At 45.1% G+C, this 25,881-nt stretch overlaps 9 protein-coding genes across 9 annotated transcripts in view; 6 read left to right on the plus strand and 3 right to left on the minus strand.

Annotated features, from left to right (window-relative positions):
* TREMEDRAFT_64423 (uncharacterized protein) overlaps positions 1 to 2,486 on the plus strand; it is a gene marked incomplete at both ends in the record, with an annotated part of 2,940 nt that extends 454 nt beyond the window's left edge. The window contains 5 exons of the mRNA XM_007006712.1: positions 130 to 459; positions 748 to 929; positions 1,198 to 1,325; positions 1,607 to 2,079; positions 2,302 to 2,486. Coding sequence (XP_007006774.1) covers positions 130 to 459; positions 748 to 929; positions 1,198 to 1,325; positions 1,607 to 2,079; positions 2,302 to 2,486 — 1,298 coding nt within the window. The remainder of the gene's footprint in view (positions 1 to 129; positions 460 to 747; positions 930 to 1,197; positions 1,326 to 1,606; positions 2,080 to 2,301) is intronic.
* Positions 2,487 to 2,979: 493 nt separating this feature from the next.
* TREMEDRAFT_64424 (uncharacterized protein) lies at positions 2,980 to 3,471 on the plus strand (the record flags this gene model as incomplete). Its single annotated transcript, XM_007006713.1, has 1 exon — positions 2,980 to 3,471. The coding sequence occupies one exon, from the start codon at positions 2,980 to 2,982 to the stop codon at positions 3,469 to 3,471; it is 492 nt and encodes a 163-aa protein (XP_007006775.1).
* Positions 3,472 to 4,311: 840 nt separating this feature from the next.
* On the plus strand, positions 4,312 to 5,092 carry TREMEDRAFT_64425 (uncharacterized protein; the record flags this gene model as incomplete). The annotated part of the gene is made up of 3 exons (XM_007006714.1): positions 4,312 to 4,568; positions 4,687 to 4,758; positions 4,813 to 5,092. 3 exons carry the CDS (start codon positions 4,312 to 4,314, stop codon positions 5,090 to 5,092), a joined length of 609 nt encoding a protein of 202 aa, XP_007006776.1.
* A 1,085-nt stretch (positions 5,093 to 6,177) lies between these two features.
* On the minus strand, positions 6,178 to 8,958 carry TREMEDRAFT_33687 (uncharacterized protein; the record flags this gene model as incomplete). Its single annotated transcript, XM_007006613.1, has 7 exons — positions 6,178 to 6,357; positions 6,423 to 6,764; positions 6,825 to 6,901; positions 7,076 to 7,455; positions 7,836 to 8,259; positions 8,561 to 8,645; positions 8,851 to 8,958. 7 exons carry the CDS (start codon positions 8,956 to 8,958, stop codon positions 6,178 to 6,180), a joined length of 1,596 nt encoding a protein of 531 aa, XP_007006675.1.
* Positions 8,959 to 9,409: 451 nt separating this feature from the next.
* TREMEDRAFT_40402 (uncharacterized protein) lies at positions 9,410 to 12,050 on the minus strand. Its single transcript, XM_007006655.1, has 8 exons — positions 11,964 to 12,050; positions 11,595 to 11,678; positions 11,431 to 11,526; positions 11,326 to 11,382; positions 10,243 to 10,339; positions 10,069 to 10,199; positions 9,750 to 9,853; positions 9,410 to 9,666 (listed from the first exon to the last, which is right to left on the minus strand). The coding sequence occupies exons 2-8, from the start codon at positions 11,625 to 11,627 to the stop codon at positions 9,567 to 9,569; spliced, it is 618 nt and encodes a 205-aa protein (XP_007006717.1). The 5' UTR covers positions 11,628 to 11,678; positions 11,964 to 12,050; the 3' UTR covers positions 9,410 to 9,566.
* A 269-nt stretch (positions 12,051 to 12,319) lies between these two features.
* Positions 12,320 to 14,713, minus strand: TREMEDRAFT_64428 (uncharacterized protein; the record flags this gene model as incomplete). Its single annotated transcript, XM_007006715.1, has 1 exon — positions 12,320 to 14,713. The coding sequence occupies one exon, from the start codon at positions 14,711 to 14,713 to the stop codon at positions 12,320 to 12,322; it is 2,394 nt and encodes a 797-aa protein (XP_007006777.1).
* A 696-nt stretch (positions 14,714 to 15,409) lies between these two features.
* On the plus strand, positions 15,410 to 17,197 carry TREMEDRAFT_64429 (uncharacterized protein; the record flags this gene model as incomplete). Its single annotated transcript, XM_007006716.1, has 4 exons — positions 15,410 to 15,497; positions 15,625 to 15,767; positions 16,232 to 16,357; positions 16,490 to 17,197. 4 exons carry the CDS (start codon positions 15,410 to 15,412, stop codon positions 17,195 to 17,197), a joined length of 1,065 nt encoding a protein of 354 aa, XP_007006778.1.
* An 826-nt stretch (positions 17,198 to 18,023) lies between these two features.
* TREMEDRAFT_64430 (uncharacterized protein) lies at positions 18,024 to 19,095 on the plus strand (the record flags this gene model as incomplete). The annotated part of the gene is made up of 2 exons (XM_007006717.1): positions 18,024 to 18,965; positions 18,994 to 19,095. The coding sequence occupies 2 exons, from the start codon at positions 18,024 to 18,026 to the stop codon at positions 19,093 to 19,095; spliced, it is 1,044 nt and encodes a 347-aa protein (XP_007006779.1).
* Positions 19,096 to 24,214: 5,119 nt separating this feature from the next.
* On the plus strand, positions 24,215 to 25,633 carry TREMEDRAFT_64431 (uncharacterized protein; the record flags this gene model as incomplete). The annotated part of the gene is made up of 7 exons (XM_007006718.1): positions 24,215 to 24,382; positions 24,648 to 24,675; positions 24,792 to 24,872; positions 24,935 to 24,991; positions 25,052 to 25,119; positions 25,212 to 25,326; positions 25,521 to 25,633. 7 exons carry the CDS (start codon positions 24,215 to 24,217, stop codon positions 25,631 to 25,633), a joined length of 630 nt encoding a protein of 209 aa, XP_007006780.1.
* Between the last annotated feature and the right edge of the window lie 248 nt (positions 25,634 to 25,881).

A 25,881-nucleotide genomic window follows, 5' to 3' on the forward strand; every position in this document is an offset into this window, starting at 1 on the left:
CTCGAACAACGAAGTTGGTAAAGGTCGAAGCCCACGAAGTTATTGGCCGTCGGTCGTAGGAAGTTAACGAAGAAGCAACCCTGTGACAGGATTATCCCCTTTTGCTGGAAACATGGAGTGACCATGAAGAGAATGGAGTCCCGTCTTCCTTCTGGCATGGCAAATCCCCCCTGGATGAGTTCCCCCAGTATATCAAGACCCCTGATGAGTTATGGCGAAAGGAATCATGGGAGAGTGGTGGTCAGATGTGGTCACTGCCTCGCCCTCTCCTGAGGCTCACGCGGAAGTACAAAAGATGGCTCTGGCATGAGCTTGTCACTGTGATCCTCAGCAAGCGCCGTGGGGTGAATCAGACAGGTTTCATGAGGGAAATGTCAGAGCAGAAGTTGCGAGTGAAGCAAATCATTCAGGCGCGGGAAGAGTTCCATAGGAGACACGGCAATGAGTTGCGGTTTGACCGTGAGTTTGTCTCTTCCAAGACGAAAGTATGTCCTCCACCAGATAACTGATGGTCAGACCAGGTGGGCCAGTAGAAGGCTGCAATCGACATGAGCTACCAATGGATAAGGGCGCTAAGGGACAAGGAGAAGTGGTCAGAGGGAGTATGAAGATACATCCACGGGACCTCCCCTCCGCCCCCTCTCCTCTGTGTGGTTGGTTCATGCAGGCCTCTTGTGTAGTTGCTTCTTGCTTGACCCATGCGCGCTCCCCTCTTGGCCCTCCCCACTGTGTGATTGCTTCATGCAGGTCTATGTGTAGTCGCTTCATGCCTGTTCCGTACGCATCTTCTGCTCCAACGGTGTACAGCTGAAGTAAGGGCTCTGGACACCCACGGAGATCATGCAGCTCCGGAGTTGTACGGATCTCCACGTGTGTCCCAAGGGGTCATTTTCGGCCGTTCAGCTCCGGAGGTGAACGTCTCCGCCGGTGTCCCTAACAGTACCAATCCTTTGACACCTCTACCCTTTTTTACATCTCCGTCTCGGTAACTATCATCGCTCTTCCTCTCCTATTCTACCTCGACTTCATTCCAAACTACGCATGCTCTTATCGGTATCACTCCGCTCTCTTTTTAGTATATAGATGTAGTCTTTTCTCAGCAATGTCGTGTCGAATGTATTTTGTGTTTTCCTAGTTATATCATTTGACATACATCTCATCAATCTTACACATCTCTTCGATACACTACATCACTAGGTTTGTCCCCTACAAGGCCTCATTGTCATAGCTCATCGACGCAGACTATCCCGACGTCTGGTCCTTACAATACGGCCGAGTGGTAATATGCACTATCTACTTTCACCCTCCGATAACCCATTCAGAGCGTATGTGTCATGACCGTGCGCAATCAGCAACCAGCCAGAATATCCACTTTTGATATGTGTAAAACTTCTTCCATCCCCCTGCCTTGATTGATATCATCTCCGAAATCGTCATCCCCTCACTCTGCCCTCGGCCAAACATCGGAACCAAGCATGTCTAAAACACTGCATACCTATCCTGTCTAAGGGTGAGTGGAGGGGTCTAAGAGATATTACTTAGATAAGCGGGTCACTTGTTCTTCTCACACTCTTAACTCCTCTTGATAATGTATCTCTTATTACAGCATGTCCACAAATACAAATGACATGTCATTTGAGGGAGAAATGGGCATGGGTAATACATCACAATCTCAATCCCATTCTCAGGAAGACACATCTTCGGCGGTCTTACGTGAATTGACCACCGCTTTGAATCCTGATAACGAAGAACATTCAATCAAGCGTGTGTCAGAGGCTGCAAGTGCTTTTGGCACCCAGATGGGAAGAATTGGGTTCCAAATGCAGAACCAAAGTGTGAATATCACTTTTGAGGATAAAGTGTTGTTGGGCATTGGAATAACATTTATCAAATACCTACAGTCACATAACGCTTCATTGTCTCCTCCTGTCCAATCAGGTTCAAAGGTTGAGACAGACGATGATTATCACTTGTCACAATCAACAAGCTCCAATATTTCATCCCATGATGACAGGTTCTCCAAGAAAGCATCAACTTCTGATCCACCAGAAACAACTGTTGTAACTTATGATCGGAGTGGTACGTGTCCCGAGATCATGGGACTAGGCGTTTGGTACCCTGTCTTCAGGGGTGATATTCAACTACCAATCTAGACGGCAGAGTATCCAACTGGCCCTGGAAATCATGAGATGAGAACCATGAGAATCGTGTACAGTGCTGATGCATGTGGTGTGAGGATGAAATGACCTTCATATTTCCTCTTACTAAAGATAACTTCTTTTGAGGAGGATGAAATCCAAGATCTGGTTCAAGAATGTAGTCAAAGTAAGGAGGTTGATGTGGATATCAATGCAGGACCGGACAAGGATATGACTAAGTGTCAATCCTACTCTCAAGATTACCCTCTAGTATCCCAGTTTGACCCTTTGTGCCGTGTACGGATAGGGAGACCGCCGTCGAAAACAGTTTCAAACGCACGAAACTGACGCTGACCTAGATTGGTTGATCTTGCTATGAGTACTGGTTGTGAAATTCATCAATCTGCTCTTTTTACCCCCACACAGCTTCTTGACAACCTCCCTTCACCAATATAATCCTCAATATCCTTTCTTGAGACATATGACTCTTGTCCTATGCCACAATAACTTTGATTCAATGCTACAATAACTTTATTCAATGCTACAGTAATTTTATATAACACTACAATAATTTCATATGATACTGTAATAAATCTGATCTACATATAGTATATACACATATAACTTCTCATTTCCCTCCCTTGACGTAAATCATCTTTAAAAACATCATCCCCGAAATTCGGTCTCCACCACTCGGGTTGGAATACGAAAACCTACGTCTAGATCGTTCTACCCCTACTCTCCCGTTGGGTAAAAGAGGTATAAGAAGCCTATTCAAGGTGGATGAGTCCTCCGTTTCTCTCATACATCATTTCCTCTTGATAGCATCTCTTATAACAGAATGAACACAGATACAGAAGGCACTCCGTTTGAGTGGCAGACCGATCAGGGTGATCCTTCAGAGTCTGGACCACATTTTCCGAAATGCCCATCTTCTATAGTATTGGAAAAGTTTATCGGTGCAGTGATGTCAAAAGCAAAGACGAGGGACGCTATCTTGTCAGTAGCAAGTGCTCTAGGAAAACAAATCGCAGCGGTTAGGATAAATTCAGGGACCAGGGTCCCCTTTGCTGATGCAGTCTTGCACACCATTGCCTTAAGTTTCGAGGAGCACATGAAAACACGCATTTCCTCATTGTCCCCTCTGATTCAGTCAGGATCAATGGATGGGATAGGTAGCAATCAGGTGGTAGCACCTTCAATTACCGTCTATGCCTCATCCCCTAATGTTAGTCCTGCCAGTACGCTAGTTGCAATTGATGATGGTTCCCGTCCACCTTCGAGACAAGGGGAAGACTCTCCGGACCAAGACCAATATCATGATGAAGCTTAACGTTATGGAGGATTGGGAGTCTTCTAGGTGGATGGACACTCCTAACCCATCTGCAGGGTGATGCTTGACCACCCCGACAGCGACGTAGGAGATTCACCATATATTCCATCAGATGATAATTACCGGAATCAGGTAAACAGATGATGCATGTGGTGCAATGATGTCATTCATTCGTGTTTGCTGATCATTACATAAATGATAATGCCAAAGATGAAAGAGTATGTCTTGAATCTACCGTACATACAGGTCTCTATACTTTACATTTTTCACTCATCAACAGCAAAGTCAAATGTATCAAAAAACGCTTGGAGGATGATAAACCAGGGTGAACAAGGAGGGAAGGGGGGAGATTCTGAATTGTGACAATACAGCCGTTGAAGAGAGACACTATCCGCTAACAATGAATACTGAGCACCTTCCCATCTCATATTCTCCTTGGCGGTGACAATGATCATCTCTTATCTCTCTTCTCTTCAATCGTTCCCCCACCTGAATCTCCTCGTACCAGAGGTAAGTCCTCTCGAGTAGGAGGATGGAACCCTGGATCCGGTATAAGAGATAAAGCTAAAGTGAGAAGGAAAATGATGATTATCAAAGTGAGACCGGACATGAACACGGCTGTTTGTCAGATCTCTCACTAGCGATCCCACATTCCCTCTTCTCTCTTCCCTCGTCCAATCCGTCTTGTCCCAACAGACCGTAACATCACATACGTTCACTCTGCATCTTGTTAAAACCTCATTTCCTTGATTGATATGATATACTATTCTAGATGATGGAGCGGAAGAACTCATATTCAGTGATGAAGGTTGATGGATGAACTCACTAGCGGCGACCGTCATGACTAGCCTTCAAAATCCTGTCTTCGATACCGTCTCTAGTCTTATCCTCGCCTCTTCCACTTTTCTTCACTCAAACAAGATATTCCTACTTGTCTTCTCTTCTCTCCTCTCGTATGGTATTTCCTATTTGATGCACCTGGTCCGACCAAGAGCGATGCTTACACATAAAAAAGTTGTGGAGGAGATAGACGATTTGTTGATAGCGTATAGCACGGAACAAAGCAAGTGGAAAACAAAAGAAAAAGTGCCACAAAGGTAAGTGCCACGAATGACGTGGCATTACTTCTCTACCAACATCGTTTCCGTTCCGTCCACTCCATAACTGACTATTCACCTATCTCTTCTTCCTACACTCACTCAACTAAACGTATAGACTCGTAACGGGGACATCGGAACAGGACAGAGCAGAAGCACTATGCCGGCTTTTCAATACAAACCTCAACCCGTGAGTGTCTTTCTCGAAAAATTTACTGGTAGGCTGGAGTAACTGACGAGATAGCATTTCGGAGGTTTCAACATTGAGTATGTATCTTCTTTCCCCCACCTTACTTCTAAAGTTGGTCATCGTCGGCAAGTATAAAGTCAGAGAGTATGGATCAAAGATAAGCCGGAGCTCAATTGTGTGGTATATTCTAGAGGGTGGATTTCGGGTTACTTCGAAGTTTGGTTTCACTATCTGGGTAATCTTGATGAGAATAGAGGGATACTCGATCGTCGGTCCATCGTTCAAAGAAGGAGAAGAAAAGCAAAGACTCGGATGGTATGACTACAAGGACTAAGATGAGGGAGAGGGAAGGGATTGGAAAATTGACATAACGAAATGACTTTTCGCTGACACTTCTTCTCTCTATTCCCAATCTGATTCATCATCCCCCCTACCCTGCTCTTCATTCATCTACCCATACTCACCTCACACCAACAATCGACCCTATCACTCACTCCCACCTCTATCACAATATCGAAACCATCCTCCCGACTCGACCCCTCATATGTTGCTCCACACAACACTCGATCTGGACAGACGTATAAACCGCTGGAGAAGCCCTTTAATCATCTGGGGAGCTGGAGCAGGTTTCGCAGTGACTTTATTCATGTCTTCCGTTCCATTGTATAAAAAGGATATATTGAGGAAAATCCCATTTGTGAGTTGTTTTCTGTTATCCTCTTTGTTTGCTTTTATCCCTTGGGAGATACTATTTCTTCCATGACGAGTCTACGTAGTTTACCTACCCTCGACTTTCCCACAGACTTTTGTAATTCCCCCCTATCCTTCAATCCATGTACCACAATTCTACGTTTCCGACCAATCCTCGTTTGATAACTATTTGTCTCTCTCCTACTTGTTGCGCCTCGCGACCTTTTTACTAGGAATCAACATTTGTCTGCTTAGGATATGGTGTGACCCGTGGCTGCTTGCGGATTTCAATTCTGAGATTAAGTTTGGATCGCTCATCCCAGGTGTCAGAATATTTTGTCGACAAGACACCCGACTGTGATAAACCTTTCTGATCGATATGCATATATAAAGACTGGTGCTCTCGGTTTATCGCCCCAATGCGGGACATCACATTTGTCTGAACGTTTATTCTGATGTTGTTTCAAATCGAATCATTTTCCTTGCATTTGTTCCCTTTTCTTGTATGTCGACTTTGATCTACTTCATTTACTCTACTTTGTACTTTCTACCTTATCTAATCTCTAACTGATTTCCTTACTTAACTTTACGACCTTTCCAGTGCAATCATCAATTTTTAACTCATCACACTGCCTTCCCTCTCCCAAGCTCTCTTCACACGTATCAACTACCGCGATTCCGGATCATACATATGAAGTGTTCGAAAAAGGCCCCCATCATCCCTTCCCCTCACACACTCACCTGATCCATATTCAAAATCAAAGCTTGATACCATCTTGTAAACTCGACCAAAGCCTCTGCATCTATCCATTCTGAAACTGTATGAGCTCCCGCCGCCGCATCAGCAGGAAGGTATCGGAATCGATAAATGTTAGGTGTGAGTTGACGATAACGTCTCGTATCGGTATTCTATCCATCAACCCCAACCTTTTTCTTTAAAGTATCATTGAAACAAAAAGCTTTCAAGTACTCACCCCTGTAGTCATAAAAGGTGCCATTATCAATTCCCCCTTTCCATCATCTTTATCTTTTCTAGTATTCCAAATCCCTCTTGAAGTGCCAGATAAAACTCTCCATGCACCATCGGAAATATCGGTAGGACTTGAAGATACAGGTTCCGTATGATATCCAAATGGAGAATCTACCGTTAAACTACCTTTATCACCTGAGAGAAGAGTTTGATTATGCCAGTTGATATAGGATAAACCGTATTGTTTACATAAAGGTATAAGTAGGGATGCGGTACGTTCATGTAATTCTGAAGCTGAGGAAGTGAGAGAAATACGATGATTAATGATTACTGCTGCTACTTCAGGCTTAGAAGTTAGCGGGCTACTGTACTCTACTGATAGTTCTAGATACCAGAATCAACTCACGAGTGCATTAGTCTTGACCCCACCGGAGATCATATCGGCAGCTTGAGTGGTTGACATCATAGCTTCCAACGGGTTTCCTTGATGTTAGCTCTGATGTGTGTGACTATTTTACTCATTCATCAAATTTCTTTCCGATTTACGGATATCCCATATACTTGCGTAGTAGACAAGATTGGAGGTTGAAGAGAAAACGAAAAAAAAAAAAAAAGATCGAAATTGAAGTGATGCAAAAGGTTCGACGGGTTACTCACCTTGTCCAAGTCCACGAGAAGGATCCAAACCACTTTTCTTCAAAACATCCGGTAACTTATCCAAAGCTCCTTTTTTACCCTTTTTAACATCTTTCAAACCTTTCTTCACTTCTTTAGATACATCTCCATATCTAGCAGCACAAGTCATAAACCCATACAAAGGACTTTTCTCATTTATAGATATCGGATGAGGATTTCTTTCTAATTCCGAAATGAAAAGGGAGAGTAGACCTATTCCTGTATGTTTCGGAGGGACGGAAGAATGTCCTCCTGGAGTTCGGATAGTCAAACGGATATCTGCATGACCTTTTTCTGCTACACCTGGAGCGGCGAAAGTTTTGGAGAATGCAGTGAGGAGACCGTTTCCTTCATCTACCAACCTGGAGGTTAGCCATGTGTTGCGTTGTTATCTATTTGAAACAGTCCTTGTGAGGAAAAGAATGAGGTGATGTTCATGAGAGACAGTGAGGAGAATGTCAGATAGGATGGAGTGTAAAATTGATGATATATTGAAATGAGAACATGTCAACATAACAATATCACGGTACAATAGTACGATGATATAAGTTCGACTTTGTTGAGATAAGGTCTAAGGTCATACATATGATAAGTCATGACAAGCGGTCGGATGGTAGTGACAAGAATCAGCTGATGATTCCGAAGATGAGAGGTACATCAATCAAACGTATGAGGATAGGATAGATACTACACGATGAACAACGATGATGAAAGGCATTAAGAATGAAGAATTGTCACTCACATGGCCATACTCCCTTCTCCATACTTATCAACCAAATACTCGTTCGCTTTCGGAGCTCCAACTAAACCACCTCTCTCTTCATCACTTCCAAAAGCCAAAACCAATCCTCTTTTCGGTATCCATTTCTCTCCTTTTCCCCTTGAATCCTCCAAGAAGAATTCTAAAGAAGCTAAAATAGCTATCAAACTACTTTTCGTATCTGCCGCTCCCCTACCCCAAATACGAACACCGTCGTATAAACCGGAAAATGGAGGTTGTGTCCATTGATCGATAGTGGACGGAAGGACGGGTACGACATCTTGATGAGCTGTTAACATGAGTGGTTTGAAGGTTGGGTCGGAACCGGGGAGTTCGTATACTAGTGAAAGGTTGTGTGAGGTGACTGTGAAATGGGAATGAACGAGGGGGAATGAATCACGGAGGTCTGAGAGTTAGTCATGCGTCCAGGGTCGTCAGATTTTCATGATCACCATTCTGGTCGACCGTTTCTGGTGATACTGAGAACAGGGGAATGAGGCTGGAGAAACGAGGAAGGGCAAAGCGTGAAGGGTAATTCCAGGTAACGGAGCAAACAGGGTGGGAGAGGAAGGGAAGGGGCAGTGAGTGCTCAGGGGTCGGAAACGCGAAACAAGCGTCGAAGTGGGTAACGATAACAACTAATGGAAAAAGGCGGTGAAGTCAACCAAAAGCGTGATCAAGGAGAAAGAAAGAAAATCCAAACTCACACGAATGAAAGTCGTAAAACACATCCCAACGTTTATCAACACCTATATCCCTCATCTCGTCGAATACTTCAGTACGAATCTTGATCTGAACCGTCAGCTTCTCTCTGTTCATCATGATAGCACACGAAATCCGAACCCATCGTATCTGTGGAAATGAAAGTCATCCACCCAGAAACAATGGCTGGGCATCATTCATCAGGATTAACCCAACGGGAGGAGATGATAAGAGGGATAGATAGAGTGTGAAGAAGACAAATTTGAGATGACAAGAGAGAAAGAACATGACTTACTGCACCAGATAACCATCCCACAATCCTTTCTTTCTCTCCCCATACCTTACTTATGTTATATTCCGGTATTATCGCTTCTGCCTGTTCACAATCCTCTTCCAACCGCATCTCTTTCCCCCGATCCATACCAAACCATTTCCCTCCCTTCTCATCATTCCATTCACCCTTGCCCAACTTACCCACGACGAAGCCTTTTCCACTCACACCAACGGGATTAGAAGGCCAAGAGAGGAGAACTAATCCCAAGACCAATAACCCCACTATTGGCCATCTCTTCCCTGCTTTCACTGGCGCATCTTCTATCGTTTCGGTCGCTCTTCCTCTTGTATGCACCGGGAGGTGGATAGCTCCGTATGCCATCGTCGGCTACTGTAAAAGGTGATCGTTGGGGTTACAGCTGCGGTGAAGAGTCAGTGGATGGAGTAACTAGACAAACGAAATGACCCCAGAAGTCACAGTCAGGGTAATCAATCAGTCAGCTTGTTTGGAAATATCGGACATGACCGATGACGCTGGTGGCTGGTGAGCTATCAGTGATCAACGCCGGGAATTAGAGGGGAAAAAAGACTATGTGGACATTTCTTATATTACAAAATTTGTCTCATCTACCCAGATCAAACCTCTACAGCCAGAGACAAGTCGTAGGGAGAATAAAGAGCATGGCATCCGTCTCATCTCACCGTCTGAATGAAAAAAAGACTAGAGGGAAAAAGTCTCTAACAACACCCGCCAGCCGTCTTTTGCTCCACAGTCTGCCCGAGACCTTTGATGGTTGATTTGCCCCCAGAGCCAGATGCCATGGATGTTGAGCCCATTCTGCAGGTCAGCCACGTCGTGGTGCGCCACTCGAGAGCCGTTATACCACATCGATGGGAGTTCGGACGACGTGAGTCACTCACCGGTCCTTGATCTGCTTCGACATGGTCAGGAAAGCTTGCTCGACATTGGTGGCGTTCTTTGCCGATGTCTCAAGGAAGGGTATGCCGAGTTCATCGGCGAATGACTGTGGGGTCAGTGTCACATTCCTCGTCGGATGACAGTGATCATATACAAATTAAAAGTGCAAGAATGGGATGAAATGTCCGAAACCTAAGTCGCAAGCCCCCTTCTTATACGAAGCCATTCGCGTGTGATCGGCGTACGTTATCCTGTATTGGGAGAAGATGGAGGAAAGGCAAGGATGCAATGAGGTTTGAAAGAGACCAGTAGTCCACCCACCTTCGCCTCATTGTGCTCTACCACTTTCTTGGTGGTCAAATCGCTCTTGTTACCCACCAACAGCTTGTTCACCCCTTCAACAGCATAACGGTCAATCTCCTGCAGCCATTGTTTGACATTGGTAAACGTGTCTACCGTGTCAGCCGACCTGAATCCCAAAGTGAATTCACTCACCTCTGTCCGTGACATCGTAGACGACGATGATTCCGTGTGCTCCGCGGTAGTAAGATGAAGTGATTGTCCTGAATCGTTCTTGCCCAGCAGTGTCCCACTGTACACAGGTATATCACAGGGTATAGAGTGAAGCAAAGGTGAAAGCGATAGCAGGATTGAAATGGAAGTGGAGAGATGGTATTATGAGAGATTCGAAGATTCCAAATATCCAAATTCCATGTTTCACCCGACGAAAACGTGGTACGAAGACAGTTACAACAAAAAGATCAAGCGACGATGAATAATCCGATCATGACGGTTTGTGAAGTTCGCAGAAGATTTTTTGGAAAAATCGAAGTCGTACGCCCAGAAAGATGAACGAATAGCGGGACGTGTAAAGTCGAGCGGAAGGCGAAAGATAAACGATCAACGGTCGAAATGACGACAGGGAGATGAAGATAATAAGAGATGCCCAGTAGATGAAATCAAAGATGTTCAGATATATTCGAGATTTTTTTGTTCAAGATTGAGACAAGAGAGTGATGGAATTACGCCAGAAAAACGTGAGGCTCGAAGAAAGTGTGATTTTCCGCCAAGATAACAAGCAATAGGGAGGGAAGAGTTCGACAGTGAAAGACGGAAACAGTCGATAGACGTGCCAAATTGAAAGGATCGAAGAAAGTATGACGACCGCGAGGTCAAGACACCGAGATCAGTTCCCGATTCACAGAGTCACGAGGACGGGGATTGTTCACGGTCAGGAGGGCGCAGTCGAAAGCGAATTGATCCGAAGGACGAAGGGGACCACAGTGAAAAGAGAGACATCAAGCGAGGAGTGATCCAATGGCCAAAGAATGTCGAGAATGACAACAGGGGAAAAAACGAGAGAGGAAAGGGAAGAAGTTCGAATGACGAGATAAAAAGTGAGTGGAGACGATCAGTCGAAGAGAAAGTATCGATGACAATAAGAAAGTGAGAGACGGAGTATATGACGAAGCGAAGAGACAGAAGTCAAGCAAAAGGTTCGAGTGGCGAGAGTTTGATGAAAGAGAAGAGAAGGGTCAGCTTGAATCATTATTGCTGAGTGCGTCGGAAGAGACGCACAATCTGTAATTTCACAGTCTTGCCTTCCAGTTCGATTGTACGGATTTTGAAATCGACCTTATCATGTTCAGCTTTCCCCAGAGTTCATAAGACATTGAGGCTCACCCCAATGGTAGAGATATAACTGTCGGTATAGGTATCATCTGCGAATCGAAGTAGCAAACAAGATTTCCCCACACCGGAATCCCCAATCAGGAGTAACTATCGATCAGTGATTGATCCTTGTTTCATTGTCCTTGACATGGTGAGAAGATCAGAGAGAGACTCACTTTGAAGAGATAGTCATATTCCGCCGCGGCCATCTTGGATGGTTCTATGGAAACGTGGGAAGGGTGCGGTGTATGGGCAATGGTCTATTGGGGGTGGCGAGAGATGGGATGAAGGGGAATGTAGAAATATTCAATTTCCGACCGATAAAAGGAGAAAGAGGTGTCAGCCTATGATCTCACTCTCATCGTAATATGTTCTCAATCCATTGGGGGAGAGCAACAAAGAGAATATGAGAGAGGGAATGAGATGAAAGGTAGAGAAGAGAGGTTGTGGTGGGGCAACAGCACGCGCCTCCAAAACTCCCCACCAAACGAAGCGACCATCCCACGATACGATCACCTCCCCGGGCGGTCAAAAGAGACACTCACCTGCGATCAGAGATACTTGTGAGAAGTCGTATATGGTGTAAGTATGGATGGATTGATGCGTAAGAGAGAAGGAAGAGTGAAGATAATGTATGACGGTGGATGGTCAACCTCGGCGGTCGGTGACGTGCTGTCGTCTCTCTCTCTCGGTGTTACAAGGGGGGATCGAATAGGTTGGAAAGGACATGTGGCGGTGGTGACATTGTGGCACTTTTCACTACCCCGTTCTTACTAGATCTCGATCACTACCTCATCCATGTCTTAGGTGCAAAATACACTTGCTCGTCAATACCTGATTGATTTGATGTCAAGCTCGCATATAAACAGATCTTCCCTACACTATAACTATGTATCCTCAATCAACATGTGAATCCAACATTCAGAACCTCCCTCAACTCCCTCAATCCCTTCTTACTCTTCCTCAACGCGGACTTCCCCTCCACGTTCTCAGTTAGGATCGTCTCAACCTTCTTCAAAGTCTCTTCCGTTTTACTTGAAAACCGATCTAGCTCTCTTTTCAACATAGCTTCAGACTCCCAGTACTTACTAGTGACATTATTCTCAAAGAATAGAGCTCTCCAACTGATGTAGGTCCGTCCTTCACCAATCACCGAATCTTTCCATTCACTCCTTTCCCTTTTTCGTGTCTCCAGATCGCCCTTAGTAGCTTCATAATCTCTTTTTGAGTCCGTATAGAGGGATTTAGCCTCTTGAAGAATCTTTTTGATGGCGGTAAAGTCGTTGTTGTTGGGATTTAGAGAATACCTCGCTTCACTGAGTTTCTTGAGAGATTGACTTGCCATGGCAAATCTTTCGTGTGCTTTTCTCCATAACTCTCCATCCGGATTTTGATCCTCTTCGCTTTCACCGTCTCCCTCAGATCCAGCGATCTCATCATTTGAAGTCCGTATTGGCACGACAGTTTCCGTGCTTGACTCATCATGTGATGTTCTCCATTGGACATAATTCTCCAAGGTGTTTACCTTTGATTGATCATCAGAAAGCTTACTAATTTGATTCTTCAACTTCTTACATATAGCTTCCGGTTGAGGTTTCTTACCATTGACCACAATGGTCGGAGGTAAACTAAATGCCAGCTGGTTGGTTGTGACACTTTGCCTGAGACGTGAGATCATCCAATTAGTCTTTGTTTTGAAAACTTGTAATACCTCATTGGCTTCTTTTTCACCTTTGAACCTCATGGACAGATCATCAATCTGAGTATGAGCTTTTTCAAGATCATCTAAGAGACGGTTTGTACTTTCTCCCACTTTTGAATTCAAAGCGTCATATCCAATGTTTTCATCCTCTTCGTTTGAGGGAGAAAGATGGGATTGACGGAGTTGAGAAAGCTGGCTGAAGATCTTACATCCCATACCAACCACAGGAGAGGTGAGATCCGCGGTCACAACAGGAGACGATATGAGGTTTGTCCATTCTTCCATATCATGTTGTAGCTTCTTGATCAAAATAGTATGGTCATCCTCCCGTGTTGACTTGATCTCTTGTTCTTGTTCTTGATTTGACCCTTGGGTATGACTTCCAGGGAGCTCTTCGGATTCCATTGAACCAGTCACTTGATTTGGCATCTCCTCTACCACAATAGAGGGACTGGTAGCCGACTTTGGGTCCGTTCGTCCACGTCCTCTCATCTGAGGAACGGAAGATTCCACCAGACCAGAATTTGATGACTCCCTTTTCTTTCCTTTCCCAGATTTGGACTTCCCTTCCACCTGTTTCTTCTCCCTCGAAGCTCCACCACTCCCACCATTTTGTCCTCGAGAGCTATCGAAACTTCCTGTCGACACATTCATCTCAGACACTATCCGTCCAGAAGGCAAATTTCCTTCTCCTACCAAAGCGGCAAATTGAGAAGTGGTAAGAACACCTGTCTTTCCCATTCCCGCCCTTTCTTGTCTATCACTCAGGAATCTTTTGAGCTCAAAATAAGTTCCCGTCCATTGTTTACCTGGCATCATACCGAATCCTATATCGAAGTCATCCCTTGACACTTGACAATTATCCAACGAACCCATCATTTCTTCAGTGACAATTGCTGGTTTTGTACTCCTATCATTAAGTTCGATAATCCTTTCGACCGTTGCTTTCAGAGTTTTTTTCTCGTCGTCTGAGCTACCATATTGATGTTCGATACGATTTTCTAAATCTTCAAGATGTTCTTTCATCATTGTGGCTTCCCTCTTGAGATCTTTGACAGCTTGGTATTCCTCAGCGGTTGTATCTGCTGTTAGGGAACGAATGTAAATTTCATTAGCTTCTTTCTCCGTATCTGAAACTATCTCAGTAGCTCTTTCTAAAACTTCTGATCCCCAGAGAAGATCAATACCATAATATCTGGTGATCATATTGGAGTGATTTTCTTCCATGTCATCGTCTAATCCTTCTCGTGTACCAAAACAATGTGAAATGTTGTAATCATATTTTTTGGTATAGTCTATCAACACTTTTGCCCTTTCTTGGAGAGATTGATCCGGTCTAGTAGAAGGAGGAGATTGAACAAGATTCGCATATTCAATTGCTCTACCTATTGGTAGAGAGAACATAGTCAGAGGATCTTGAGACCATCTATGGTGCTGAATGCAATCTTTCAGACGGATAATGGACAGTTTATATTCATTATGAAAAGAATCAAGGACTGAAAGTTGATTTTGATATTGTTCCGCAGTTGATATTGTAGGGGAGCGAAAAGAGATCTGGGAGACTGTGATGACTGGTTGATTCGATGTAGACATGTTGGAACGTTTTTTTCAGTCACCTTTTTCGATGATCACTTTCAGTCGCAATGAACGTCAATTTAGGTAACTGGGTTGAGCAGATATAGCACTTGAATAGATCAATAACAATGTTAAGAGAAGGAGGGGGAAAGTGAATGATGAAGATGATGGGGGGATGAATGACGAAGAGGTATGCCTTTCGGTTATTTGGACTTCGGTTAGCTGATCACCAAATGGCTCCATTCATCTCAACCGAAGTCGGACATTTGAGAAATCGTGAGATTGGTCAGATGTGGATGGGGAAGTGAATGAAAGGGAATCATATGGAAGGTCGCCTTCACGTGAATTCTCAAAGGGTATCCGATATTGAGCCTTTTGAACGATTAGTGATCGCAGGTTGGCTACCCAGCCATGACACTCGAAGAGTCATCCGGAATCTTCGTTTGGCTCATTATGGTCGAAGTAATTGATGATGATGTTCTCCAACCACTTGTGCATAATATGGAGGTTGGCGATAGGAAGGGAACAGGTTAGAGGACAAGCTACAATGATCAAATGAGGGATAGTATCACACCCACGAGCTCACCTTCAGATCAACCAGTAGGCCAGTAAAAGAACTCTCAATCATGCCGGCGTGCGCTTTGCACATACAGGTTTTTCTTACTCTTTCCGGCGAGACATCCGCCCATCCGACCATTTCCTACATCACAAATCATGAGAAATCAAATCTCCCCTGAGCCAATCCTCTTTGTGTTTCTCTCATGGGCTTTCAATGAAAGGAAGGGAGTTGAACATGAAGGGAGTGAGTGAGTCTTCTTAGTGAAAAAAAGACTCACAGTTTTGGCACATGTCAAAGACTCTGACTTCCCCATTTGTTTTCATTTCACCTCACATCAGACATCTTCAGATGCCTGATTCTGACAGTTCAGACCTTTCTGACATCTTGGACACACCCACCTCACGGTCTCCATCAAGAATAAGGAGGACCACTTCCTCAGGGGGTTGGGAAGCATGGGAAATAGAGCTATGGGAAACAATCAAATACAAGTATGGGGAGGAGGCCGCCGCTCGGGTAAGATTGCTTGGGAGAAAATTTCCCGTATCTTGCACACACTTCGAATGGGATCTTTGTCAGGATCACGGGTACCTATAGACGGGTTCCTCAAGAGTCGTACGCAGAAGTCGTACTTCACATGCCCGTTCCCGTCCCCGCTTCACTAATCCCGCTACGGCGTCCTCCGCTCTCCTGTCCTACCTAATCGCTAGTCCTTTACCATGCTATACTTTTCCTTCATCTCCGTGTCGCTCATCTATCTCCGTCTTCCTTCGCTCTTACACCCCATATCGTATTCCACATTTACTCCGTAGATTTCGGTATCACTCCGCTCCCTTTTTAGTATATAGAAACAGCCCTTTTTCGTAGATGTCTTGTCGAATGTATTTTCTCGTCACTTAGCAAATCTTTTGCCACTTGATCTCATCGACTTATAGTCTCTTCGATCCACTACATCACTAGACTATAAACTACATCACTAGGTTTGTTCCCTACGAGGCCCTATAGCCATAGCTCATAGACGCAGACTATTTTCAACGTCTGGTCCTGACAATCTTGAGGATGGTGGAGATGATCCAGATGTCAGCAAAGTACCCAGAAAACTTCACGTAAGTCATGATCTCTATCAATGGAGACACGATCTTCCCACTCTGGAGGAGTATATAGAGTGGGAGAAAAGATATGATAAAAGTTATACAAGTCATAACAAGGTCGCAACAATGGTTATGAATAACCTGAAGGACGAAGGGGATTATACGAGGGATGATCATTTGAACAAGCAAGTGAAGAAGTTGAATTATCCACTAGCTACCATTGGACGAATTTCTCATATAGACCAGGTCCCTTGGTTTTCTGGTTCTATTAAAACGGAACTTGTAAAAGTAACTAAGTACAGAGGGCGCAAGAGAACCAAGAAACATGTTAAATTGGATGACCAACAAAAGGAAGTAAGAGAACATTCAACTTTTGAGGGAGTCAAGGAGAGATCTTCAAGTTTGAGTTTAGAAAAGAAGGCTAAGGCTACCCGAAAGTTATGGAAAGTTTGGGAGCAAGTACACACTACCATGGTTGAAACAATCTGGAAGCCGAAGCCGGATGGAACAAGTGAGAAACCACAGTTGTCGTGTGAGAATATCAAAGAGGACCAAAAAGAAACGCCAGGAGGAGATGTTCTGACCTGGATGTCTACACGTCAATTCTTTGACAAGAGATATAAAACAGCAATGACATTGACCAGTCCAGAGCTATATGGGCACTTTAGTCTGATGGCATGGGTATCACTGAAACCTGACTCAACAAAAGATGAGTCAGCAGAAGATGAGTCAAGGAGATCTATGGAGGTAACGCCAATGAGGGTCAAGTTTGAAGTGAGAAAGATACCAGACACAAAGAGGGACGAGTTGAGAGAGCGTCTAGAAGGTCCTCTGACTGTTGGGACCAGATGCTAAAATAGTCTACATTGATGAGTTTAGAGTGTAGCTAGTGTTGGGGGGAACGATCAAGAGGAAGCATGGGATGTGCAGTTATCATATAGCTATACAGAGAAACTCTTTTATGGGCTGAGAAGTTCCAACAGGCTTGCAAAATTCTCCCATTACCATCTCGGAATGGATTGATGTAACTTTGAAATTACTGCCTACCCAAAGAGTAGTTCTTGATCTTGCCCAAAGTCAATCTTGAAAGTATTCCCCTACTTCTTTCACAGTCTCAGGTAGTTACAACAGTTCAGTGCTCATAGAACCAATATATAACTCTCATGTGCTTTCTATCTAGGGCTTGATATCAAGGTTCTGACACTGAGAAATTCGATAGGGGTGGTGTCTTCGGAGAGATCAGGGTCAGGGCAGTTACAGGACGAATTGATTACAACCCGTGCGCAACGTATGTTGGTCAGCAGTGGGTCTCTCCGTGTCTCCTTCAACACCGTAATTCAGTGGACTACGCGTTGCTCGGGTGGAAGTGAGAGAAGACAGCTCAAACGTAATATGGTCCGTCACTGGTAGCAACCCAGCGATGTCAGCGTTCGTTTTCGATCGCTGATTATCCTTTTACGTCTGCCTTCCCGCGTTTCAAGTACTGGGTCTCCTCCTTTGATTGGATTTCTCTGGCTGATGGGCGGGTTCTCTTGGTAGGAGCAGGGCAGGAGGAGATCTTAGACCTGAAGGGAAGTGTCTCCTCGAGAGAGGAGTACATGGGAGGGGTTGCAAAAAGTAAACAATCCTCTCAACCTTCCCAACCCTTCTTCTTTCCCCTTCCAATTGGACAAAATTCAAGATGTCTGAATCCAACACTTCCTACCTCTCAGAGAAATCTGTCTTGCCTCCAACAGCCACATTCTCCAGCCCTGGCTCACACCCTGAGCAGGAGAAAAAAATTGGGCCCACATCTCCAAGGTTTGACCAAGAATGGGAGGTAGATCTATGGATGAAGTTGGCTAGGGAGTACGGTGAAGAAGCAGCCGATGAGACAACAAGAGCAACTGGGACACGTGTGGAGGTCTTTTCACTCTTTGTTTGGAAACCCACAGATACAATCCGGGATGACCTCCACGGCTTTCACACACAGTCATGCAGCCAACTTTACAAGATTTATGAGTTTTTTCAATGGAAGCCAGTTCAGGATGCCTCAGGATCTGGGCAGTACTTGCGGTGGGAGAGAGCATATGAAAATGCTGCTCAAAGTGACCATGCTGTCACAGAGATGGTGCTGGAGGCCTTGGAGAATGGGAAGGAGTACTTACATGATGAATATTTGGATAGGCAGGTGGAAGAATGTAATGATGGCACCGCCTGCTTCATGACAACTCCCAGTCAGAAGTGGATACAGCGTGGTTGCAGTATTTTGGTGTTAAAGCTTGTCAAAGTTGAGGTATACAACAGTCTTAAGGATACCAAGGAAGACGTGCACCCAGTTAACCAGGGAAATGAAGTCGCATCTGTGGGAGGCACAAGGAAAGTAGGAACAGATCAAAGTACAGTTTCAGGTAATAAAACCGTTTCTGCAGCAAGTTGGTGGAATGTACTGGAAAGGATCTTTTCTCTGGCCTCTTATACACTGCTGGGGTCAGGGTCATCTGCTCATACCAAGGCATTGATTCCTGAAGGAGAATTGAGGAAGAGGGTCCTGAGTGAGATGTATGAAAAGATGTTTCATCAGAAGAATAACAAGACTGTAGAGGCTCTCTCCAAGTGCTCAAGCTCAACTGGGAAGTTCAAAGTAATGGCATTTGCATCTGTTGTAGTAGTGTCATGTCACAAACCATGTCGTGACATCCCTGACAACTACCATCACCGACCCTCCTGTCACCATCACCGAACCACTATCCACCACCACCCCAAGCCACTGAGACCAACTACGACGAAGTTACGAGAACCTAGGGATTATTTGTTGCGACAACCCCGCCTAACGGAGAACTACGGCAAAGTTAGGCGAAGAACCGAGGGAGAGCGGAGTAGGGGAAGTTAGGCAAAGTTAGTCGAAGTGAGCGGATGAGGATATCGGGGATACGGTGAGGTACGGCGAAGTCGATCGAAGAGAACTGAGCGCGAGGCTGTGCAGGAGTTGAGGGACGTTCTATGAGAAGAGAGGAGAAGTATAGATAGTTTACAGATTGCTGAACTTCTTCAGCGATCCTTGATTGTTGTCAGTAGTGAAAAGATAGATAGAGAGAGCTACATTTAAATCGAGATACATCGCCATCAGTAAAACAAAACCCTAGTTAGAGTAACTACGCCGAAGTATGCCGCAGTTACACTCCTTTCAACGTCTGCGCCCTCCTGGTTGGGTGAGACATCGACTTAGAAGTGTCAAGTTAGCCAAGGTTCGTCGACCGTCGGTCTGTTAGAGAGTAGTTGTTTGACGGCCGTGACATGTCACACCTGCGGGTAGACTGCTTTTGCAAAGTACTGCCTTGGGTATTGACGGGTTTTAGTCTCTGGCTCATAGAGCTTGATGACTGCCTTAGGTACTGTGGGTACTGAGGTGTTGGGTTAGAACCAACAAGGTGACTTTCTGTCACGAACTACGTTGTGACACCTCAATCATTCCACCAACAATGACCCTCCTTTGACCATCAAACCCCTATCACGTCTTAACCTCCTTACCCTACACGTAACTCAGGACATCTGAGACCAACTACGGCGAAGTACAAAGGGAGAGTAAGGTATACGGGGGCCTGGAGCATAAGGACAGCGAAGTACGGCGAAGTTAGACGGAGTAAGGCTAAGTAGGGACAAAGGGAGCAGAAGTACGGTGAAGTTAGACGGAGTTAGGCTAAGTAGGGACAAAGGGAGCAGAAGTACGGTGAAGTTAGACGGTGTTAGGCTAAGTAGGGACAATGGAAGCAGAAGTGCGGCGATGTTAGGCGGAGTTAGTCGAAGGACGGAGAAGAACGGCCGGGGACTCGGGGAAGTTGGACGAAGTGCGTTGAAGTACGTCAAAGCGCGAGGGGGTTGGGTGAACGTCTAAGAGGAGTAGATAATATTAGCTGAGAAGATCGCTGAAGTTCTTCAGCGATCCTTGATTGTTGTCAGTAGTGAAAGATAGATAGGGATAGCTATATTCAAATCGAGATACATCGCCATTGGTAGAACAAAACCCCAGTTAGAGTAACTACGCCGAAGTACGCCGTAGTTACACTCCTTTCGACGTCTGCGCCCTCCTGGTTGGGTGAGACATCAACTTTGAAGCGTCAAGTTACCTGAGGTTTGTCGACCGTCGGTCTGTTAGAGAGTAGTCGTTCAAGGGCCGTGACACTTTCAAGGATGAAGTTCAACTTCGAGATGAAGATACATTGCTGAAGTGTCATGAATAGTGATAAGGAATTCTGACTCATGCTCAGAATAGTGATAAGGAAATATGACTCATGCTAGGAACTGTGATAAGGATTGAAGGAAAATATGAGTCATGGTATTTAGCAGTTCAGCAGTGAGGCATTTACGTGATTGGCTGAAGCCTGGAAGGTTCAGCAGTTTAGCAGTGAGGCATTTATGTGATTGGCTGGAATTAGTTTCCCGCGGTGCACTCACTTTGAGGCATTTATGTGATTGGCTAGAAAATCCCTCACACGCTTTTTATTTAGTACACCTACTTTAGTTTTGAAGGGTATAAAAGGAGCACATCTCCCCCCTCTTTCTTCAGCAATGTATCTTCATCTTGAAGTTGAACTTCATCTTTGAAAGTCACCTAGTTGGTTCTAACCCAACACCTCAGTACCCTCAGTACCTAAGGCAGTCATCAAGCTCTACGAGCCAGAGACTAAAACCCTTCAGTACCCAAGGCAGTACTTTGCAACCGCAGTCTACCCGCAGGCGTGACATGAAGAAAGAGGGGGGAGATGTGCTCCTTTTATACCCTTCAAAACTAAAGTAGGTGTACTAATTAAAAAGCGTGTGAGGGATTTTCTAGCCAATCACATAAATGCCTCACTGCTAAATGGCTGAACCTTCCAGGCTTCAGCCAATCATGTAAATGCCCCACTGCTAAACTGCTGGATACAATGAGTCACATTTTCCTTCAATCCTTATCACAGTTCCTAGCATGAGTCATATTTCCTTATCACTAATCTGAGCATGAGTCAGAATCCCTTATCACTATTCATGACAAGTAGGCAAATCTACAACTTTTACAGGAATCTTTCCGCTCAAGATTACGTATGAAGTATCTCTCACTACAGGGAAACATCTTGGTACGCTTGCTACCGCACAAGCCCAGTGATGAGACAGATAGAGTGCTATGTATCTGTCATGACCACGTGCATTGAAGTTGCTAGCTCGGGTAATGTCCAGTCACCTCCATCACCCGCCACCGATAAACACTACCAGCCACCCTTATCTACATTACACTCTCATTCCATGTACATAAGGTAGTGCATAGCTTAGAACAACTTCGACCAATGTATCTTGTCTGTCTTGTCACGGCCGTCGAACAACTATCTTCTGGCAGACCGACGGTCGACGAACCTCGGCTAACTTGATGCTCCTGAGTTGAAGTCTCACCCAACCGAGAGGGCGCAGACGTCGAAAGGAGTGTAACTACGGCGTACTTCGGCGTAGTTACTCTAACTGGGGTTTTGTTCTACTGATGGCGATGTATCTCGAATTGTATATAGCTATCTCTATCTGTCTTTCTCTACTGACAACAATCAAGGATTGCTGAAGAACTTCAGCGATCTTCTCAGCTAATATTATCTACTCCTCCTAGACGTTCATCCAACCCTCTCGCGCTTTGACGTACTTCAACGCACTTCGTCCAACTTCCCCGAGCCCTCGGCCATCCTCTTCCTCCTTCGACTAACTCCGCCTAACATCGCCGCACTTCTGCTCCCATTGTCCCTACTTAGCCTAACTCCGTCTAACTTCGCCGTACTTCTGCTCCCATTGTCCCTACTTAGACTAACTCCGCCTAACATCGCCGCACTTCTGCTCCCATTGTCCCTACTTAGCCTAACTCCGTCTAACTTCGCCGTACTTCTGCTCCCATTGTCCCTACTTAGCCTAACTCCGTCTAACTTCGCCGTACTTGGTGTCAGAAGTCCTGAGTTACGTGTAGAGTAAAGAGGTTAAGGCGTGATGGGGTTTTGATGGCCAAAGGAGGGTCATTGTTGGTGGAGTAATCGAGGTGTCGCGACGTAGTTCGTGACATGTCTCAACATACGAGTTCTCATATACATTTGCCAAACTTATCATTCACTCCTCGAACTACTTGCTTCGATCCTCGCATCATCTTGCAACTAGTCCAAGTCCCTACAAGTAGCTTATTGTCACAGGGCTGGTGCTTCATTAACTCCTTAGGACCGACGGCCAATAACTTTGTGGGATTCGACCTTTGACAATCCTGTCTTTCGAGATATGACCAGATGACAATAACTTCTGGGTGTAATAACTTTGTGCTTTACTAACTTCTATTACTAAGACAACAACCAGACATCGTCAAAGATCTCTGGGAACTTCGGCCCTTAAGTACTTCGACTTTCCCTAACTTCTTCAACGCAGAACTTCATTCAACCCGAAGTCCCGAGCTTCGTACCTCACAAACTTCGTCCCCGACGAAGTTCGTGCCTCCCTAACTTCATACCTCCCTAACCTTGTATCTCCCTAACTTCCTACATGACTAACTTTGTCTTCGACGAAGCTAGCCTCCTAATACCCTCATGGGTGATGAAGTTCATGAGAACTGGATCGTTGATGGCGAACTGATGTCCAAAGGAACCTCGTTGATGGGAAAAGATGATGTCACGCGGTGCCGTGTGACACTTATCACCCTCGACGCAGATCCTTCAACCTTCAGTCTGGTCTTGACAGCTTCTAATGATTGCAGAAGGCCAAGCGGGTCAAGAAGGAAAAGTGAGGGCACAAAAATCAGGTGTATGTTCCTTGCCCTGATTGCCCTCACTCAGAACAACCTTGGTAAACAATTTCTATGCTGGGTGTTGAGGCATGCACATTGGAGTTAGGTAGTATGATCATGTGTCCTCCTGGGTTGAATGCGGTAAACTCTGCTGTAAGTAGTGTATAGATCGATTGCTACCTGTTGTCTCTTCATTACTCATAGGAAAGTGCTGAATGAGCAACAGGTAAGTATATGCATCACTCATAGGAAAGTGCTGAATGAGCAACAGGTGACGGACACTCTAAATCCATCGATGCAGTCCAGATCCTTACACCTCTGTCGAGTATTTGTAACGGTACTAGCAACACAATGACTAGGTTGCAGGTTGGGTCAAACTCGATGGAACTCTGTAGAAATCAGGTGTCTATGGGGCTAGGTGATGGCTTGTGTCTCCTCTGCAACCAATGTAGCCAAAGAATGGTGATGAAGGATTAGCAAAGTAACAAGCAAAGTTGGTACTTTGCTGATTGTACTATATGCTATCTAAAGGTATCCATGTCTCCTTCCTTCCTTGCTGCAAGCGTCTATGTACATACTTGGACAGGTGAGAAACCGCTTTGAGGAAACCCTGTGGGGAAAATCTTGAAAGGGGAAAACCCGTCCCTACCTACTGCACTGCCTCCTGTTATCACTCTCCTCTATCCTAATCCATTGACTTCATTGGATATGCTTCAAGTTGTTGTTATGTCGTAACAGTATTGTGCTGTTGTACAGCCTGTTTTACTCTACTGTAGTTTATACATCACTACATCTGTTTGATCCCATGCCATTTGCTTCTCAGCTCTTCGAAATTGACAAGCTCAATGTCTGGTCTTGCCAGCTACAAATTGCCTTATGATGGGTGTCAGGTTCTAGGTATCGGGCCCTAAACACCACAGATCTTGCTGTAGCGGCATGCTATGTTGCCATGTCAAGGTGACAAGTGTAAATCCAGTGCATTCCAACCACGGGAAATAGGCCCGGCGTCCGGCGATCCGGCGATCGGCGATAAGATAAACCTCCACTTTCTCCTCCACTTCTTGCTACAACCAAATATCATTCAGCTATAGACTTACTTCAAGCCCCGAGTCAAAACCATGTCACTCGCTTGGCCATGGAAAGCTTACCTACGTGCACTACAGAGTCACCCATTGAAGACCAAGATGACCACTGCGGGATGTCTCATGGCTCTCGGTGACGGGGTAGCTCAGATTGGGATTGAGGGGAAGAGGTTCAACCCTCGCGATGGAGAGCAAGCATGGGAGGTGAGTTTTATTCTTCCTTGTACCCCTCGACCTATCATTTTAAAGAGCCAATATCACTCTGATCATGTCACATTGCCTGTTGGTGACATGCAGCAACGGTGTCGTATCCTGTTCTACCTGGGGGGTCCGTTTGGGTATCCTTTCCCTCCTCGCAGGTGATCTCTAGTGTCTGAATTAGCGTGACGACTGGGATGCTCTACGCCAGTGCATGTAGTGTCAAATGTTGAGGTGTTTAGAGACCGCCTGGAAGAGCTGACAAGTATAGATGATAAGAACTGTCCGGATGGGTTTCTGTAGGTCTTGCCCTTCCCCTCTGAAATCATTCCTCACTTCCGCCTATATGGTCTATGGTCTCTCGCGCATTTAGCCTTATACATTGACAAGTGAAGTCTTAGAGCTGATCAAACAGACGGTGGAGTCATTTTCGCTCCCTTAGGACATATGTGGTTAGAAAGAATGAACCGAGTGAAGCTTGATTCCGGTATCCGAAGTGAGTTCCCTCTTCTCTCGGTTTGTTCCAACGTATCTCCTATGGCACATGCTCACGAACAGCGTTGTCAGTAAGGATGGTCTGTGATGCTTTCCTATGGAGTCCATTCGTCTGCGCGTGTACGTCCCGCTATCACCCCTTCCAAAGTCTCGGTTTGTTGCAACAATACTGATGCTCAGTATTTCCCACAGCGGTAGGTTTGCTAGAGGGGAAATCTGTACCCGAGGTGAGACAAAAGGTCAAACTGGTGAGTAGCTTACTGTTATTACTGCTACTTTCATCAATTTCACTCTCCGTCATTACTTCAAGTGTATCCAGTGAACGGGACTGACAGAATAGATGTGGCTTCCCACTTGGACTCGAGCCCTCTGTGTGTTCGGGCCCACTCAAATGATAAATTATACTTTTGTTCCTCCTCAACTGCGTCTGTTGGTATTGCAATCAGTTGGACTTTGTGAGTGCTACGAAAGTTCCCCCAACATCTCGAAATCTGTAACATATAATTCTCCCATCCATTACCATTTGATCTTATCTTCAGGATTGCTCTGATACGTCTCCGATTTCTCACGAAATTGAGACAACCACGACAACTCCCAGTTCGGGTTGTTGTCATACCATCCACATTTTGAGTACAAACATTGATACCAGGTTGGAACATCTACCTCTCATGGTCTAACAACCGACATAATCGACATCCCTCTCATACCCAACTCGGAATGGGTACCATCCCAGGTCTATCTGGAGATCCGGATACTGTCTAGCCTATGGACAGTCCTAAACTATCTGCATCCAATACGACATCTTCGCCTGATTTCTCCTGTGTTTTACATAGAGATAGAGAATAGATTGGTCTCCATGTATCATCATTCTGCGAGTGATCTCTGTGAGTAATCACTATTTACAGGCTTATTACGGATGAAGGAGCACATACCTCACACCCCATATCCCATGAATACGTCAACTACTGACACATGCGTATCCTTACGATCCCCTCTCCCTCACTCGATAA

The sequence above is a fragment of the Tremella mesenterica genome, assembly GCF_000271645.1.
Source record: "Tremella mesenterica DSM 1558 unplaced genomic scaffold TREMEscaffold_11, whole genome shotgun sequence".
NCBI lineage: Eukaryota > Fungi > Basidiomycota > Tremellomycetes > Tremellales > Tremellaceae > Tremella > Tremella mesenterica.